This window comes from Boleophthalmus pectinirostris, unplaced genomic scaffold (genome assembly GCF_026225935.1).
Source record: "Boleophthalmus pectinirostris isolate CB_2022bp ecotype Guang Dong unplaced genomic scaffold, ASM2622593v1 HiC_scaffold_5, whole genome shotgun sequence".
NCBI lineage: Eukaryota > Metazoa > Chordata > Actinopteri > Gobiiformes > Gobiidae > Boleophthalmus > Boleophthalmus pectinirostris.
In genome coordinates, this window is record NW_026571404.1 from 28925608 (window position 1) to 28946357 (window position 20750).

Below are 20750 nucleotides of genomic sequence, written 5' to 3' on the forward strand. Positions count from 1 at the left end.
TACCAACACTGCGACATGCAGTGAAAAAAAAAAAGAGAAAAAAAGCCAATCTCATCTGGTCACCTTATCCAGCATCCATATATTGAAGTCAATGTTATAATTATAGAGACAGGCCTGTGTTTTGGTAAGGAGAGCTTGTTGCATGTGGAGATGGTGTGCTCACCTCATGTGCTCTCTTCCTCTCCGGAGACATGGGTTCATTTCAGGTCAGCTCACAGAAGAGCTACAAAGGTAGACAGGCAGTATTACGCTAGTGCTTTTGGCTAATTTTTCTCATCTCGGCGCCTGGCTGATGTAAAAAGGTTGAAACCAGCTGCCCCATGTCCTATGGAGGTGCCAGAGCATTTGTTTTGTGCCATTACCAAACCAAACCTAAGAAAAGAAAAAAAAAATCGTGAAATTCTCAGAGAGGCAGGGGATTCCCAAAAGGAACAGAGAGATGGGATGCTACACTCTGAAACTATTATGTGTGACCTAGGAAGAGTTTTTTGGAGCACATTTTCTGCTTCTTTCTGATTTTAAGACATGCCCGCAGACTGCTTTTGACGAGACTTTCCCCCGATAAACAGAGCTGTCAATCATGCACGGCAAAACCTTCCAGCTCTTTTGGAGGATCACAAGTTGCTGTCACTTGAATTGTACTTTCTTATATTCTTTTTTGGTTAAAAAAAAAAAAAATTACAAATCAGAGAGACAGAAGAGTGAGGTACAATGAATTGATACTTTGCAGCTGATATCATCAACATTCTCTGGGGGTGATGCTAACTGTAAGCACTGCTCTATCTGAGGTTTGCTAGACTTTAATCAAGAATTGCTTTTAACACAGACTGACCTTAAAAATTGATACAGCGAGAATAACAACAAGTCAGCTGACTTTGTGATTTTTTTGACAGCATTTGCTAATGTGTGCATTGCATCACCATGGGAACTGCTGAACATTCAATCAGATACAAATGCACGTAGAACACCCCCAGCGGGATGGCACTTCAAAGTATCAATAGTTAAATGGTTAGTTAAAAGAGATAGATGGATCTCTAAATCTATACTGGGGGCACCTTTGAGGAGAATATGGAATGAATAGGGAGCGGCAGAGGAGGCCGACGATTCTACTGCTGCAATGTATATGTTTTTTTTGACAGAAACTAACCTTTATGTGTTGAGAGGCGATTGATTGAGAGTTTGTAAGTTTTTGATGTATAATGGCAGATGAAATTATTGCACTGAGGGCCTGTTTACATGAGAAGGCTTGCGGATAAAACCGACAAAATATTTTATTGGAAGTGCCTTTCGTTTAGTCAGTGAAGGCGTTTTTGGGGCTTAAAAACGCAAAAATCTGAAACCACCCTCCAGAGTGGAAAAGCTGAATACGCTCTGCCGTAGCATTTCTGTCTACACTGCCTACAAGACGCAGAACTCTGGTCAGATCTGCTGACGTCATGTATGCGTTTACGTCACATACATCCACCTAGCGTCACCACATAGCCGCCTGGCATGCATACCCAATCGAATTCTACACACTTCTGCGTCTTTTGCAGATTTCCTCCCAAAAATGCTTGTCCAAACACGGAATAAAAAGTGAAGATGCCACTTTTGCGTCTTCTGTTCATGCCGTCATCAGATAAACATAACCTGAAAAAATACATTTTTGTGGTTGATTTTATGATTTCATTTAAATTATTTCCCATTTACCTACATACGTTCCATTGCTCCAAGACTGACAGCATGAAAAATACAAATACATCTCTCAAAAACTACAACTTAGTTCAACCATGCCTATTCCTGTGTTATTCAATTCACAGCATGTACCTCGTCTCCATGGGTTACACATTTGCGGAGTGTAATAGTTTTGGATTTTAACTGCCACTGATGCAAGTATTGGACATATTTCTGATATTGATTTGTATGGTGAGGGCAAAAAACACTCAAAAGAAGCAATTTTCTCATTAATTTAATCATGTGCTTCTTGTGTATTTCTCAAGGTTGTTTTAAGTGGAAGATATTCCCTATTACACAAGGTCAATCATCTTCATTATCATTTAAAATTTTATTCTCGGTCTTAAAATATTGAGTTAATTTTTAGATGGATGGCTGTTAAGATATGAGATCATTTCCAAAAAAACTAATGAAAGACCAAGTAAAGCTGAATTCTTTAAAATAACACTTCCGCTCGGTTTTTAGGCCCACAGACACACACAGACTCACTGGACTTCTTCTGTGCTCAAATTGTGTTCACAACAAATGGATGGTTCTATTAGGAAAAGCTTTCATGGCGGATTTGGTTACTTTCCCATTTTTCATTTTTGCTGCGAACAGCTAACGGAGCTCCAGAGTTTAAATACCTAATTGAAAATGGAGGTGAAGTTTATATAGCATATTTTCCAAATGCAGTTATTATTTTAAGTTAAATTTATCTCAAGGTGACCAAAAGCTTTAAAGGGGATTTAAAAGTCCAATATTACACAAAATGTATTCTTTTGAGCTTTAAGCCACATTCTAACCCTGTTACTTCATCAAAAACATACCCCGAGTTGCATTTAGTTTCCTTTGCACATATTTGTGTAATGTATTATTTTAGCCAGGCTGGCGCCACCTAGTGCCTCCACTCAATTTCATTTCTCTCAAACGACTAAGTCAGGAATCGGAATACACTAGACGGTTCACAAAAACCCCGTAAGTGAGAGTTCAGGCTCCAGCCAAAAAGCGAAGAGCCATATATAATGTGTTGTTAACGATTCCCAAGATCAAGGATTTAAAGCCGGAATAAAGAGAATGTTTGGTGAATTTTACCAAGCTGAAATACATTATTGCCCTTCTTCCTACGGGATTTGGGGAAAGCTTAATATACCAGTTAGCTCCATTAGTGGCGCATTACATACGTCAGGACCAAATAGCAGAGATTGGTTAAATGAAAAAAAGTACCCGCCTACCGTCAAGCCAACAAATTCTAATGCTGTGAGGCCAGAAGATTTCTACGAAGTGAAACCGGCTAGTATTATTTGGCTACATCTCCAAACCTCAAAATGCTCTGCTCAACCTTGTTATGCCATTTTCAAGTCAACAGCCACCTTTTACCTTTAGTTTAGTAGAAGAGAGTAGAGTAGAGTGTTTGGAGATTAAAAACACAGTGGTACTTTTCCTGTATTCTGTTTTTGAGAAGAACTAAACAAAAATATGCACGATTTTTGTGTTAAACGTGTGAACCCAAAAACCCAACTTCAGGTATGTTTTTGATGAGGAAATATTATAACGTAGATCAGAAAATAACGCAATATGGGCCTTTTAAAGCTACAAGAATACATAATATGTGTTCTTTCAACTGAGAGAATTTGTACAAGTAAACAGAAGCTCTATTCGTATCAGTGCAGGTCAAGGCGTTGTTTTGAACACTGTGAGATAGGACCTTCACCTTTACTCTTGTGTGCTATTTCAACCAGGATCACAATGTTCCTCGCAAAACCTGGCACAGAACAGCTTGATCCGTTGCCATATCTAACACCAACCATTAAAGACCAATTGCAGCTTTTACATCCACACACTTTACCTCAGAAAGTATGTCAAAAAGCACACAAAACAGTCCAGATGGTGATTCATAGGACCTGAGATTTTCTAAGCCACACTGGTCCCCTTTGAACAAATCATACACTTAGCGATAGATGCATTTTCTTTGCTCCCATGGCTTCAATTCCCACAAAAGCGCACTCAAAATGTCAACTGGCACGCCACACTATTTTTCCCCATCGCTGACCCAACCTTGTCCATTGGGAGCAAAGAGGAAATAGATTGTGAATTTGATCTAAGATATCTTTATTTCCCTAATGGACTCGCAAAAAAGAGGTTTGGAAATGTGACCCTATATGCTATAAAAATTGTGAGGATGCTTGTAAATGCGTTGCTCCGAGGCACGCCAACTCCCCAGTTTCCTGTTTCTTCAAGCCCATTTTGCTGGACTTGGAAAACATAAAACCGGTTTCATTTTAGATTTCTAATAATATCCCTTTGCTGATCTTTGGTGCGCTGGGTTATTTATGGACAAAGGCTAATGGTTTTGAAAAGGACACCAGAAAAGGCTGACAACTGTCCCCAAATTTATATCCAGACAGAGACCTCGGACCATGTTACGTTCTAATTGTAATAGAGGTTACTTAAGTTTTTACGCAATAATAATAGGCAATTTGTGCCCTAGAAAAGACAATTGTGACCAGAGCCCCATTTTGAAGAAAGCAGACAGAATCTATGTCAGACGTGATGTTTCCTGTAATCATAAGACCTTGAAAAAAGAAAAAAAAGAAAAAAGATGACCACGAAAGCCCTCTTGCCCATTATAAAACATGGCTTCGTTGTGTCTTGTAGTATGAATTAATTTTCATAATTGAATTTTGGTTTGTAATACAATGGCTTCTATATGTGATGTATTAGTACTTTAATCAGGGAGAAATTAGATCATATAAATGTATTCTGCTTCTGAAATATTTCCTAATGATAATGGATCGGGAACAGTAAAATTGCTATAAGTTATTCTCCCAAAGACTGAAACATACTGTAGTGACACCAATTAAATGTTGCTAACACATAATATTTTCAAGAGTAATATTTTGTGACACCATAAAAATGTGTCATACAATTTGGAATAATTCATTTTGCAATAAATACACCTTAATTAGTCTTAAAACAGAGCTCTTTTATGCTGTTATAGTTGTTTTCCCTCACCATTTACTCACCCGTGTTTGTATTTGAAGCGATACGTATATATTTGAGTCGTCTTTAATCACTTATTTTCAAGATGCCATATTGCCAATTAACCCCCTTTTCACCATCACTGACATACGCCCATTGCCTCGACTCATTTCGTTCTCTAATTTTATTTTCTTAATTGGTGATACATGTAGGATTTGCCAGCATTGCGTAGTCATTTTTGTGCAAATTAAAAAACCTATAAATTGAAAAAAACAAACACCTTGTTGCAGTGACGTTTACTGCAACATCTGCTCCCACGGGATGCTGCGCTTTTCTCCCACAGAAGTCATCTTGTTTATTTTATTAAGTAGTTTTAGATGAATATTGTGGTTTAAAATCTGCAAATTCGAACATAATGATCCAGAGGTGTCATAGATTATAACTATAAAGGTGGCTCAAGCACTGCATGTGTTCTTTGATGAATACGTTTATTTGAGATGCGTATTTTCTGCACTATAGGGCCCGCTCTTAAGCCTCCAACCCCGTTAAAAAACGACTGCATACCCGGCAATCCATCACTCCACGTCGACGAGGAATGGAACGGAGGAACAAACCGAAAAAGCAAGTCCAATGTGCCACTTCTGGCCACAACTGAACAACTGAGTCACTGCGAACACGCCCACAATCCAGAGGTCCCAGACAGCACCCTCCCTACACGCCACAACTGAACAAAGCCCAGAGTCACCGTGAACGTGTCAAACAAAGTCCGACTGAGCCATCTAACTGTTGTGTTTTGTTTAAAGTCCGGTGCAGTTTATTTCTGAAAAATGTTTGAAAAAAGACCATTCAATGACAGTGCACCTTATAATCCAGAGCGCCCTATAGTGCAGAAAATACGGAAATTATTTAATACTCTAATCCTAGCTCCTTAAGTAGTTACTGAGCCTGAATTTTTTTCACTAAACGATTTGTTTACTTTGAATATGGATTATATCTTTCTTGATGATTTATTAAGAGTGTATATAGTGTAGTGATTATAGAGTGTTACCAAGGACTTTTTTTTCCCTTCTTATGATTTATAGCAATAACAACATACATGCCACAAGCCACAAACATAATAGAAAACATAAGACTCCATTCACACACATGCCTTACAGAAGCGTCACCTTTTCAAACCTCGAGCAGACCTTGATATAAGTGCCCGGGGGGAGCCTGCTCTGTCGTCCCTGTAGCTCCTCTCGTCTCGTGCATTCAAATGATCTCCCATTAGCAAAGCCCCATCGCCTGGAGGACAGACCATACACACACATTCACACACACACGTGCTGACAATATACACACAAGTGGAGCTTTAGATTAGAGACATCTCATCCCTCCTCGTCTTCATTATTTCACAGTATTTTTATCACTATACCACATGGCATCTCCTTACAATTTTGCCAGAAGTATTATAAGAGATTTTTAAAGTAAATAAGTACATAATGTATAAAACAGGACATGTTTGTTGTGATTCTTATTGTCCTTGGGTTTTCAATGTACTGCATCTTACTCAAGGATACTGTATAGAGAAGTGGTCTAAGAGAGTGTGACGTCACCCACAGCGTTCGACTCCAGTCAAATGAAGCTCATGATGCCAGAAGCCCGGTCCATAATAGGAATAGGAATATATTTACGGACAAAATAGCTAAATAAAAACACCAGGATCATGTAGATTGGGTTAATTTGAACATTTTAAGACCAAAATGGCAAGGCTCAGTGCAGCAGTCTCAGAGAAAGAGGTGATAATTTTTCAATATAAAGTCAATTGGAACCAGAGTCGATGGAGCCAGAAATTGCCCCATGTTCACTTCCTATTTAGAACGTGTTGGCCAGCAGATTAGCTACTCTATGTGCATTTATATATACACTCTATGCCAAGGGCAAAGCAAAGCAAATCACTTTCAAACTTTCTGGTTTGCAAGCTCAAAGTAAATTTGTAGGCAATGCAATAAAGACCTTTTGGAGCAGAAAATGAGCTACTAACATTTTTGTACAAAAAAAAAAAAAAAGATTCCAAAACAATATCCTAGATTTCCTTCCTTGCGTGATCCAAACTTTATGAAAAATATCTTGTCCTCATCCGAACTCAAGCGAGCGTTATTAAATAAAGCTCCCCTGTTATTACTTCTAATGAAATTCCACATCCTGTATTCTTTAAAACAGAATTCCAATTACGTGTATGGATCCAGACAAGCATATGTGTAACCAGAATCGCACTACAGTCTTGTCTGTTTTAATTCTCTTTATTCTCCCCAGTGGCTCATGTGGAGGGAGATTTGACATAAATATTAGAAGAGGTGATTCAATTCAATTAAGTATACAATGGGGAATTTTTGTAGTGCTTCTCTTTCTCAAAACATCCTTCAAATCATTCATCCATCCACATCCTTAGCCAATATCGTAGTGTCTTGCCCAAGGACACATCAATAGCAATCCACCAACTTTCCGGTTTGGAAGCTCGAAGTAAATTTATGGGCAAAGCAATAAAGACGTTTTGGAGCAGAAAATGAGCTTCTAACATTTGTGTACGAAAATAAATAAATAAAAATATTCCGAACTCAAGGAAGCGTTATTAAATAAAGCTCCCCTGTTATTACTTCTAATGAAATTCCACGTCTTGTATGCTTTACAACAGCATTTCAATTACGTGTATGGATCCAGGCATGCATATGTGTAATCAGAATCGCACTACAGCCTTGTCTGTTTTACTTTTCATTATCCTCCCCAGTGGCTCGTGTGGAGTGGGTTCAGTAGACAAAATTAAGATTTATTTGGAGTTTTGGGCAGTATAAGAAATCAGTATGCGAGTGGCTCCGGTCTCTACCTGCCTGCTCATAAAGCGGCAAATTAAAACAAAGTAGTGAATAAAAGAAAGCAGTCAGAATGGTAGTAAAGTCGAAGCAGGAGAAAGGCCTTTAGTCTGAATATCCTTTTAACCTTGGCGGATTATTACATTCAGAAGAAGGGCAATAGTACGAGGATGCCAGGTCTGAAAATCAAATATCAGCTTTTTTGTGATGGCCTAGGTTTTGAGATGTGTCATTCATAATACATGGACTATTATTTAGAAATATTCATCCATCTAATTTACATATTCAGCACATAAACAATGAAACTGTTGCTTTCAAATCCTTTGTAGAAGCAGATGGGCGTCCACTGGTCCACACAATGCCCCTACAGCAAAATCCTGTTGTCCAAGTATGAACCTCAAAATAGGCCAGCTAATTAACTCATGTTAAATTAGAACTTTTTTTTTTTTTTTTTGTGGTGAGAAAGCTTTTGAATTCCCTTTTGTCTAGCTGAAACGTGTGGCCCATTATGTCTTGTTCAGCCACGTTCATTCATTTTGAAACAAGAGAAAATGTTCAATAAGGATTTCGATACTATTCATGAAATCCCTCTTTTTTTTCCTTCAATAGCACGTAAGTTTCAATTTAAAATAATAGTCTTTTTGATACTTTGCAGCTCATGTCATCACCATTCCTTGGGGGTGTGATGCTAACTGTAGGCTCTGCTCTGTCTGAGACTTTATTAGACTTTAATCTGTGCTTTATTTTAACTCAGTCTGACCATAAAGAACTGACAGGTGAGATGATTTGCTATGTAGCATCAGCCAGCATATTTTCAGTTAGTCATTCTCACCTTTTTAATGAAACTCAAACATCTAAACATGACCATGAATGCAGATATTGATCATAAACTCCTGAAAATGTGTTGTTTAAATCCATTTAGTTTTTTTCTTGAGTTTTCAGACTTTTTTGACAGTGTTGACAGCTGACAGTTTTTGACAACTAATGTGTGCACTGTGTCACCATGTTCAGGAGGAGGGTCAGTCTGCAGCAGAAATTCCCTAATGGGCATTCCTGTAGCCTGTAATCAACCAATCAGAAAGAGTTTTGCACTCTTTGGCACCACTTTTTCGCTTCTTTTTGGCAAAAGTCTGTACTGTCTATGGTCAAAGCAAAGCGACAACACGTGTTTCACTAGAGGTTATGTCCATAAGTATCATTTATTTGTACAGTTTGAGCAATTCCAGCGTCATGTTAAATGTACATTAAGAACTACATAAAGAACTAAGCTGTAGAACTACGGCTATGCATTTATCAGTAGCTAATGTCAAGGCAAATGCAATGCTATCGTTAACTAACTTGTTAACTTGGTTGTTTTCATTGTCAGCGTATGTACCCGAGAGGCTCTGATCACATTCTAACATTATTCTATTTATGTACATTTCACATGACGCTGGAATTGCTCAAACTGTCCAAATAAATGATACTTACAGACCCAAGTACAGCGTTAACACTAGTATTCGTCATGAATGAAGTTTTTCCATATCCATATGATTGCACTTACAGCAGTAGAAATAGCCGGTACAATACATTATTTTTTTGCTTTGTTTTGTTTTTTTCGGAAGGGGACATAAGCTGTGAATAATGCACTGCACAACCCAACTTTTTACTACACGACATTCAGTGGCAGCTTAGTGTTTAAACTTGAAGTTCCTGCTTTTACTACTCGCTTCAATCATAGACATATATACATCTATAAATGTCTATGGGTTCAATGCCAATGTCAATGTACATCTTTTACTTTGACGTATATGTCAGACCAGATGTTGACAGTTCCTCGTGGAAGGAGAAAAAGAAAACAGGAGGGAAGAAACACCCGTTTATGTTAAACAGACCAACAATATTGGTGTTAACTCCTAAACATTCAACCATTAGAGATACAAGTAGAACACCTCCAGCATGGTGTCACTGCAAAGTATCAGCACTGGTTCTGACACCAAGACCATTCTAAAATTTACAGTAGCTATAGTTGATATTCAGTAAAGCTTCTGTATAACTTGGATTTCCATTTGGCGCTGCTGACAGACCACAGAGACTCCCGGCTCCAGGCTGCTACATTGAAATAAATAAGTTCGGGAAGTAAAAAAAAAACATGTCCCCAAATGCAGAGTTAAACAAAGCCAGGCGACTCACAGCGAGAGAGACGACAGAGAAAAGTATGCCACCATCTTTGCTGACACTCTTGTACGATCTCAAGATTTTCCTCTTCTGCCGCTGATCAGTACTAGAACGTGAGCAGAGAATAATGTGGCTGGGGTCTTTCAGGTGTGTAGAGACCAGGGGAGAAAACAGGGAGCCGTGGAGTTTACAAAGCAGATAGCGGTCCTTTGTAACCAGTGTCAAAATGTAGCCTTCAGGGAGGGCATGTCTGCTCTTATCACCGGAGTCCAATTCAAATGCTGGAGGCAGGGTTGCACTATGTTTTCCATGTGAATAACAAAGTACAGGGGCTGTGCTTAAAGGTCCTATATTACCCTATTTTCAGATTTTTTCTTGTTTCCTCATCACAAACACACCGAGAGTTTTGTTTTGTTTAATGCACAAACTGCATATTTATGAGGTCTTCTCTCAAACAGAAAACACTTTGTTCCACCTTGTGATGTCATGTGGCAAGACAGGAAGTGCTCCACTCTGTTTTTAAAGTCCATATACCTTCACTAGAATAATTTGTAAAAGGTAGCTGTTAACTTGAAAACTACTATTTCATGACATGACAAGGTGGAACAGAGCATTTTGCGCTTTGGAGATGTTGACTAGGGGTGTGCAAAAATATTGAAATATTGATATATCGAATAACTTAATGCAGGGGAGTCAAACTCAAATTCACAGAGGGCCAAAATTAAAAACTGAGAATAAGTGGTGGGCCAAACTAAATATTTATCGAGATATGTAATGTTAAACCCTTTCTTATTAAAATAAATGTTTAGTTTTGCTTAAACATTGAATCCAGAACAAGCATAATATAAAATAATAACAAAATGTTAAATAAATAATGTCTCTACAGTCCATCTGTACCTGGCGGGCCACCTCTAATACATATTTGATATGATCTCGTGGGCCAAATATAATTATACTGTGAGCCAAATTTGGCCCCTGACCCTGAGTTTGACATGTCTGGCTTGATGTGATGATACAGTATTGATATTGTGAGCTGCTATATGATATATGATATATCGTCAAGAGTATTTTTTGGTATATTTTACTCAATTATTTAGTTACAGCGCTACAGTTTTGTTGATTGTTTAGTCGAAGAAAACTTGTTTATGTGACACATTTGACATTTTCATTGATTAAAATGAGGGTGTTTCATATGAACTTTGCACAAGAAGTGGTTTAATAAAGTCTTTTAGTATCACATCCATGATTTCACCATTATTTTTATTTAACCGTATCGAATCGATATGAAATATATCGTATCAAATCAAAAGCTCACTGTATCGAGGTATGTATCATGTATTGAGGTATGTATCGTATCCTGGCTTATGTATTGAGATATGTATCGTATCGGCGACTTCTTAATGATACCAGCCCTTATGCTGACACACTATTAAAAAGTGTGACTCACATGTATGAATGTAAAAAAACACAACTCCTGGTATGTTTGATGAGGTAACAACATTATAACATGGCATAAAGCTCACAAGAATCCATTTTGTATAGAACCTTTAATGTAATTTTGTAAAGATTGTTGAGCAAATGCAAAGTGAAGTGAAGAATACTGATAGGAAACAGAGAGGCTGACGTGGCTGGTGGTTCTGCTGCTGTGGTAGAGAAGAGACAGAGGAGAAACTTGGATGGTCTGGGATATGATTGGCTCAGAGGAAAATTACAGACTGATTTATGGTGGCTGAATTGACAATGACAAATTGCGTTTAATTGTGACTAATCAACAATAATCAGCAACAGATGTAATGTTGATAATTATTATTTGGGCTATAAACAAACCAAACTGAGAAAAATATGTTTTAGCATAAAAACACTGACATTATCAAATCAAAATGGCACAAGAATGGCACACATTTTAATATTCTCCCCAAGTCTTTAGCCGGCATTGTTTAATTAAACTGCATAAATAATACAAGGTGTTTTAAAGGCATAACAAAAAATAATTATCTGACTTGTCAAATAGAGATAGATCGGTTGGCTTTTTTGGCCTTAACTCTGAAGCAGAGTTCGATATTTTGTTTTGACTGACCTGGCGCCTTATTTGAATACTTATACAGAACATCATTATAGCTCTCTTGTAGGTTTATGGTTAAAAAAAAAATTTTAAAAAATGGCTGTGGGTGAGTTGGTAGCAAATTTAAAGGTGCACTATGTAACGTTTTGGTTGGGGATCGGTCACCTGCTTGTTTCTATGGATATGTCACAGCTCTTCCTGGAATGTTCTGCAGTACAACTTTAAACAGCTCGAAAATACGCAGAGAAACAGGCATTTTGACTATGAGCGGGGTCACCTCTCCACAGATCTGACTTGGCTGGTTTGGTCTCCATGAAGATAGACCAAGGGACCAAGTCGTTGTTTTGCAAGTCTCTATTAAGTCTCAAGTCTTTGACCTCAAGTCCAAGTCAAGTCCCAAGTCAAATACAGGCAAGTCCACGTCGAGTCTCGAGTCACTGGCCCATAAGTCCAAGTCAAGTCCAAGGCGTCTGTTTTGAGCTTCAAGTCATTTCAAGTCTTTAAACCAAAGCACCAAATATAGCTTAGATTTTTGCAATTTATATGAATTTTAAACTAAATTGTACTTTAAATAATCATAGTATATTTATATATATGAGTATTTATAGAGTATATAAGACTTGTAGAAATGTAAATATTTCCTTTTTAAATGTTTTGACAAGATCTGAGTGTGAATCATTACAGTCAGAATAGAAAGATTTCATATTTAGTACTCCTCAAGTCTTCTCAAGTCACAGGCCTGAAGTCCGAGTCAAGTCCCAAGTTACTGACCTTCAAGCATAAGTCCAGTCCCAAGTCTTACTCCATTTTATCAAGTCAAGTCTCAAGTCCTAAAAAAAATAGTGACTCAAGTCTGACATACTGTGAAACATTCTAGAAAAACAATGATATCTCCATAAAGAAAAACATTTGACGGACCTTACACCAGAAAAGTTACACAATGCACCTTTAAATTAGAAAATTTGGGGAAAGTAATTAAAATCATCCCAAAATATCGGCCAAAAAATAACTGCAGAGCTTATCGGCCATTGGTTTCTCTGGATTCTAAACACCCGGTAGGTATGAGCACAGTCCGAGAAAAAAAACATATCAGTCTTTTTCTATTATCAACAACAACAAAAAACATACATAAACATACAAATAGCTTATTTTCGTACTCCTCTATGTAAAAAATGTTGCCTTTAGGGATGACTTGTCTCACCATATTACCTAAGATTATATGGAGTCTGAGCTTTTCTTATGAATAACCCAAACGTCTCAGTGGAGTTCAGGCAGTTTCCAGGCACACGTATGACCTTGATAGAGACTATATATAAACAACAGTCTCTCCAGAGCAACAAAGGCCTCTTAGCTGCCAAAGTACACTCCTCAGATTTACCACAGGGAGTTTTAGCGCAGTAGCAGTTGGTAGTACATCAAACCCAGCCCCTATCAACAACTATGGGGGAGATAGACACTTTTTACCGATTACTGTTGCCTGGACAATCTGCTCCCAAAAGATCTGGAGCCGAGAAGTCTGGACAAGTAGGTGGCAGACATCGAGATCAATACTCAACAGAAAATAAAACTGTAATCCTCAGAGTGAAATTGATAGTGTAGGTGCTGACATAATATAAAACAGATGGAACAATAAAGGTGGAGCTAAAAATGGTACAAAACTGTCAATAATAATAATGGGCTTTAGTTGTTTTGAAGGTAACAATTTGCCAACAATGAACTGCCAAAAGATAGAATTAGACTATGCAACAATCAAACAGACTGGCTAACTTTTTGTTTTGTAACATGTTTGTAGTTTGAATAGAAAGTCCTACCTTAAAGCTTAAAGGTGCACTGTGAAACTTTTTGGTTGGGGTCTGTCACGATGGATATGTTGCTCTGCCTGCAATTACAAGGTAGTTTTACCACTCAAAAATACCTAGAAAAACAGACATTCTGATTGTGAGCAGGGTTGCCTCTCCACAGATTTGACCTGCAACTTGGTCTGGTTTGGTCTCCATGAAGATAGAAAGGTTTAATACCATACTGTGAAACATTCCAGACAAATCAATATAATTGAGAGGGCATTTGACTGACCCTCCTCTAGAAAAGTTACACAACAAACCTTAAAAAGCATTTGTTCAATTTATAACTTAAGATTTTTGCAAGTTTTATAAAATGCCACTGAGAATACTTGTCTGATGCCCCATGCTGGAAACATCTGGGCTTCCACACTGTCATTGTTGGCAGATAGATGATTCATAGCGAAGACCATTTGAGCACTGTTCCTGTTATACTTTTTACTAAATATTTTTTGTTGTAAGTGTTAAAGATTCTGTATTATACAAAATTTACTTTTGTGAGCTTTTAACCATGTTATAATACTGTCACCTCATTAATCCTTTATTAATAGTCTGTCTACTAGCTACCTAGTGCCTCCTCTCATTTTAATTTCTCTCCAGCGACTAGGTCAGGAATAGGAATACACGAGACTGTTTGCGAGAACCCCGAAAGTTGTAGACCGTGTAATCAGTGAAGAGCTGTGAAGCCATGACTTGGTCCCTTTTGTGGAACAGCACAACAGTAAACAAAGTGGCCAAGATGGATGTAGATGAAGCCATATATTTTGTGTTGGCAACGATTCCTGAGATCGAGGATTTAAAGCTGGAACAAATACAATGTTTGGTGAATTTTATCAAGGGGAAAAACATTATTGCCCTTCTTCCTACAGGATTTGGGAAAATCTTAATATACCAGTTAGCCTCATTAGCGGCACATTACATACGTTATGACCAAATAGCAGCGACTGGTTAAATAAAACAAGTACCCACCTACTGTTGAGTGAACAAATCCTAATGCTGCGAGGTCAGACAGTTTCCACAAAGTGAAACCGTCTGATGAATCAGGCTATCCATCTACATCTTCAAAGCTCTAAAATGCTCTGTTCCACTTTGTGATGTCAGGTATTGGTAGTTTTCAAATTAACATCTACATTTTACCTTTTGTTCAGCTGAGCTTGGCAACTCCAGGGCTGAAATTATCCAACTGATTCTAGTGAAGGTGTATGAAGTTTTAAAAACACAGTGGAGCACTGCCTGTATTACCACATGTGTTAAACAAGTGTGAATGAAACAAAACAAAACTCCAGATATGTTTTTGATACAGAAACAACATTATAACATATCAGAAAATAGCCTAATATAGGCCCTTTGACAACATTATAAGATGGATAAAAGCTCTTTGAAGTCACACAATATTTTCATTTATTTCCCGATAATACTTACTAATCCTCAAGCTGGACTCTTGTTACTGGAAATGTCGTCACCAACACATAATAATTCATAACGGTCTTTGATTTTGGCTCCACCACTACTTCTATTGTTTTTCTTAACGCCCTTTGCGCAGTGTAAGAAAACATCTGCCCATCTTGGCTGCCTCCATACTGTTATAAACTGTCTCCCCTCTGGAGTCACTCTCTGGTCAAACGTCCAATTTGTCGTACGCTTAGCTTTATGACTGTTTTAAGTACTCTAGGCTGGCTGCTAATGGTATGTTTACATTGTGTGGGGAGATGGGGAGAATATTTAGTTTCAAAATAAAACAGTGTATAATATTTTCATGTCATAGTGGCAATAAAAGGTCTAGTACTTCCATATATGTGCTGACTGCTGCTTATCTGTGAATTACTGTCATAGCAAGAGTAGCCGAATATTGTTATTAAAGGTGCATTGTGTAACTTTTCTGGTGCAGGTTACATCAGATGCTTTTCTCCATGGGTTTCTCCATGTTTTTGCTTTGTCAGGAATGTTTCACAGTATGGCATTTCTATCATCATGGAGACAAAGCCACAGGCCAGATCTGTAGAGAGGCAACCCTAGTTAAGTAGACCAGTTTAATGTCATACTGTGGAACATTCCAGTCAGAACAATGAAATAATCATAGAAACAAGCAGACATTTTCAAATAGTAAAAAGGAGAAGTTTATATTTGTATTACTTGTCTCATCTCTCACAATGTTTGGGTAGAATTCGCATGCACATTTTTGGGGCTTTAGAGCAGCTTTGTCAGATTCAAAAGTGAAGCAGCTTGGGTCACCCTGACACCCAATCAGCTCTCACCCCAAAGCATCATACAGTGACTCATGAGGCTCTTTCTTAGTTTGCAACATGGATCTATAATAAAAACTGTAGTTAGGTTAGGTTGGGTTACTTTTATTCGTACCTGCTGGTAAATTTGTTTTGCAAATTTGAGAGGCTGGTCCCACATTTCACATTTCATTCATCCACATTATGCACAATAAACACGTATAAAAACACAATTACAAAATAAAGTGTTACAGTACTCCAGTGCAGAATGGCTTTGTTCCATAAATAATGAATTAAATTCATCCATCACACTTAGCTAAGATCACCATAAATATTAAATATATAAAAAACACACCAAATTTTTTCCAAGGCAAGGTACTAAAATCGATAGATAGATTACAATTTATTCATGAGTATGATAGCAGCTGGAACGAAGCTTCTTTTAAAATGATGCGTACCAGATCTTGGGACTAAAAGCCTCTGACCAAAGGGAAGCAGCTGAAACTCTGAGTTTAGTGGATGTTGCACGTCTTTTAAAATACTCTGGGTGGATGAGGCAGTCCCTCTCTGTCCCAGCTCAAGACCAAGTAGTGGCCGCTCCAGGTACTGTGGTTCCCATAGCCATGCATGTTTTGGGAAGTCAAAACTGCTCGTGTTTGGCTGACAGACCATCCTCAGCTTTCACAAAGGTTGGATTTTTTTCTATTTTCACATCATAAACTTTAAAAAAAAATTAAAATCCTCAAAGCGGTCTTGAGTTCACCTTCAGATTTTATTATAGTTCTATGGTTTGCAATAGATAAAATATTTCTTGATGAAAGATGAAGTGTGTAGAGGTCTAATTTTACTTCTACAGTAGAAGTAAAAAGCACTCACCAAAATTATGTGGAAAAATATTACAAAAGCAAAACTTCATAATAAACATTGAAAAAAAGAAAGTTACCAGTAGCCATGAAGTACGGTAGTACTGTAATGCACATGTGAGCAGAGTATGGTTACTATAATATTCTTACCCAAGGGAAGTTTAAAAGTGCACTATGTTTCCATGGAGATGCTATTGCTTTGCCACAGTAAAATGCATGCTTCTTCAACCACCACAGAAGTTACACAGTGCCCCTTTAAGAAGCATTTCTACTCTTTGAAAACCCCACACTGAAAATAATCTGATTTCTCTTTTCCGGATGAGAGAGCTGCGAAAAAGTCACGACTTGGTGCCAATAATTTCAGAATCCGGACCCCACAGACAGACCATAACCCAGCGAGCGTTTTATCTCCCAAGCTGAGAGTGGAGCCGAGAGGGGTCCGGTACACCTGAGTAATCAAATGAAGGTCTCATTTGAATGGGAGTAGTCATAACAGCCTCTTTCTCTCTCTCTCTCTGTGTGTGTGTGTTACAGATGGCAGAGTGGAGGTGCTGAAGGAGAATGCCCTGCTCGGAGAGATGTCAGCGGGGAAGGTGTTTGGAGAACTGGCCATTCTGTACGACTGCACCAGGACGGCCACTGTCAAGGGTGAGTGACCATATGGGGACTGGGGTGACTCTAGACCTGTCATTGTAATTACTATATAGACTTATAGATCATTCAGTGTATGAAAGATGGAATAATAAGACTCAAAATTGGAATTTATTTGCCATTTCAGTATAAAAAATACACAGAAACAAGACACTGTACTCCAGGATATGAAAAGCATAAAAACAATAAGCGGTTTTAAATATTGTATGTCAGTGTAGTCTGTAAAACAATCCCCACCCGCCCTCGTGAATAATACTGTAATACTTTTTGGGGCTCATTATTTATCACATGTACATTTTTTTGCAATAGTGTGGAAATTTAAACCATTTTTATGTAACTCCATCAGATTAGATCCTCTAGATGATTGAATAAATTGAATAAACATCTACATTACAAAAGGCAATATGTAGGTAAGCAAAAAGTGACTTAAATTAAGAACATTTTACTGTATTTGAGTAGATTAAATTTCACAAGTACAATTATCTACCAATGGAATAAGGGTGTTTTCCTTATTTCAAGCAACATTACATTTTGTTTCTTGATTTAAATGTGTAGCTTAATTTATCTGTGTAGCAAAGTGTATTTTCATATTTTAAGTATAAAAAGTCTTGTTCCACTGGTAGATCATTTTACTTATGAAATGTACTTTCCTGATTCAAGTAATCATAACTTTACTAGATTTGAGTTTTTGCAGTGTATGGCTAATTATTGCTTCACTCTAACATTTATTAATTTGTTTTTTTTTTATGATACAGCCTATTTAAAAATATGATTCATGGGATTATCCTGCTTGGTGACAGAGGCATAAAGTAGTTTCAATATTAGCGTTTATCGTGGTATTCAAAAGTTGTTATAGTGACACGCCTGGGTGACTCGTAAATGTGCACAAAAGTTGGGATTGAATGGCGTTAGGGATTTTAACAACAGTTTTTTAACTACTTTGACTTTGTGTTGTCTTTGTGTTTTATGTTGACGGGCCAAGGATTCTCAAACATAATTTATAATATGGTCTTTGTTAGATGATAAAATAATGTAAACTAGAGTAAAGTTGTGAAAAGTAACCTATACTCAGTTCAGTACATACACTACCTCAAAAAAGTCAAAAGTTGGACTCACTCTCTCTGTAAGTTTAGAAAGTAGACAAACTTTATTGATCCACAGGGGAATTACTTGGACACAGTAGCTCACACATTACATTATATTACAATAACAAAGAGTAAAAAGTATAAAAGTGGTAATAATAAAGTCTGAATAATTAGTAAAAGAATAGAAAAAACATTTGAATGAGAAGTTGAGTCCAAACTTTTGACTAGCAGTGTACATTTTTTGTAGAATTCATCTTGCACTTTACAAACTTTACAAAATTCTCATGTCCTTTATTCATTTACATTCAGTAAAATAGATGTGGACCATTGGCCACTTCACCCTCAATCATACTTATATGGACAGAGCTAAGAAGAAACTAAATACATGTACCGAAAGTATGTATTCAAGAGTACTCATTTTGAACTGCATTCTGGTATAGTTATTCTTTCGTTTGTTTTTTGTATACTGAATACCACCAAAGAAATACATTGCAGTATTTGATCACGCAATTTAGGCTTCAAATTGCACAGCGTCAGTAGAAAAATATAAAACACAGCTCTTGAGGTTTTAAGAGCTTGTGTGATTTCTAATCAGCGATAAAGTATTCAGACACCTCAACAAAGCATTTTGAAAATCCAATGCCACACTTTTACACTGCAATATAATGAATTCAAGTGTTGTAAGTATTCAGAATACTGATACTTTGCAGCCGATGTCGTCAACATTCCCTGAGGTATGATGCTAACTAGAGGCTCTAATCTGTCTGAGGCTTTGTTAGACTTAAATCTATTTTGTGTCTTATCTTGAGGTTCATCTTAAAAACTTTTTTCTGACATTGTGTGCATTGTGTCTCCATGGTAACTAACGAATGCCCCATCAGATACAGATACATGTAGAACAGACCCAAGTATCATTAGTAGGCTACTCTATTGGAATGCATTAAAAGATACATTGTCAAAGTAAATTTCCCAACATTACAAACAGCATTTTCTCACAGGCAAAGAGGCTGAAATGTCTTTCTTGTACACAAGAGTATATGAGCTGTATAGAGTGGGAATGAAGCTGGTCAGAAGGCTGCTAATAACGTCACACTTAGACCATAAACTGTTCTGCTCCATTGTCCTGCAAGGGTGATACACAGTGATAGCATTGTCCCTCTCCGCCCTTCAGCGAGCTCCACATTCTCAGTGTAGTGCCTCCTCAGACTCCCACAGAGCTAAATGCCAAAGAGTAGTGGCTGGGTTCTTTCATGTGTCAGCCCCTGCTATGAGCGATGAGCTGTGGGTGAAGGGGCTGTCCGTCAGGCTGACCGTGAGAGCTCAGGCCCAGTGAAGGAGTGGACCAGGCGGGTGGGCACAGACGACACATGCTGGTAGTGCTAATGATGGCCACAATGGTGGTACGGGTGGTCTCTATAAATATAGTTCAAACTACATGATGTGGTCATTAGGGTCTGTGGGGTCAAAAAAAGTTTTCATTTAGAGTTGCTAGAGTGAACCAGTTGCAGGATGCTTCTCTTGCCATGCTGGCAGGTGAAGTGTATTGCCAAAAGACACAATGCAAATAGCATGTGGTTTAGACTTAGACAAACTTTTTTTGATTCACAAGATACATTTTTGGACACAGCAGCTCACACATCATAATATAATATGATAATATGAAATGATAAAGAGCAAAAATATAAATGTAATAATAAATCTAAAATGAATAGCAAAAATAGTAAGGGACTGGTGTCAAATAAGGCATACTTAAATGTTATTAGTACAATAAAAAATGATAGAAATATAGTAAACACAAAATTATATCTTTGCTAATGTAATGGTTGGGTTCAGTTCTTCTCCAGTGGGCCACTATTGTCTTACAATTAAATATTTACTGTTTACCAATACAGTTCTGGACTTTGTCATTTTAGATAAAAAATAAATAAATAATAATAATAATAATAATAACAAAAATAGTTTGGTAGATGTCATTCATTCTTTAAAAGCAGATTTGTGGACATAGTCATCTTTTCATGCCATTTTTACCGAAAAAAGCAAACGAGCTGTGACAGCCACATATCCCTGTCTGTGGATGTGGTAGCACTAACATAAGCCTGAAAAGATTTCAGTTGTCACGTAATATTTTATCCAAAAATAGGTAGTGTAGATTACTCTCAAGGAAGAAAAAAATTAATAAAATGCACAATTGACGTTTGGTGAAAAATCCTTTTGATGCCAGAGGTTTGCATGGCTGTAGCAGAGTTTAAAAGGGTCTCATACATTATAAGATGATTATAAATATGGCCTCCAATCCATGGGGAAAAACAAGCAGTTGATCTTTAAGTGGGAGTAAATGACTTTGAGGCT

General features: G+C 37.4%; 1 protein-coding gene across 1 annotated transcript in view; it reads left to right on the forward strand.

The window, feature by feature from the left end:
- Positions 1–20750, forward strand: part of LOC110157105 (cGMP-dependent protein kinase 1-like) — a 227508-nt gene that overhangs the window by 69175 nt on the left and 137583 nt on the right. Inside the window, exon 3 of the mRNA XM_020921370.2 lies at positions 17200–17313. Within this exon, the coding sequence (XP_020777029.2) occupies positions 17200–17313 (114 nt within the window). The remainder of the gene's footprint in view (positions 1–17199; positions 17314–20750) is intronic.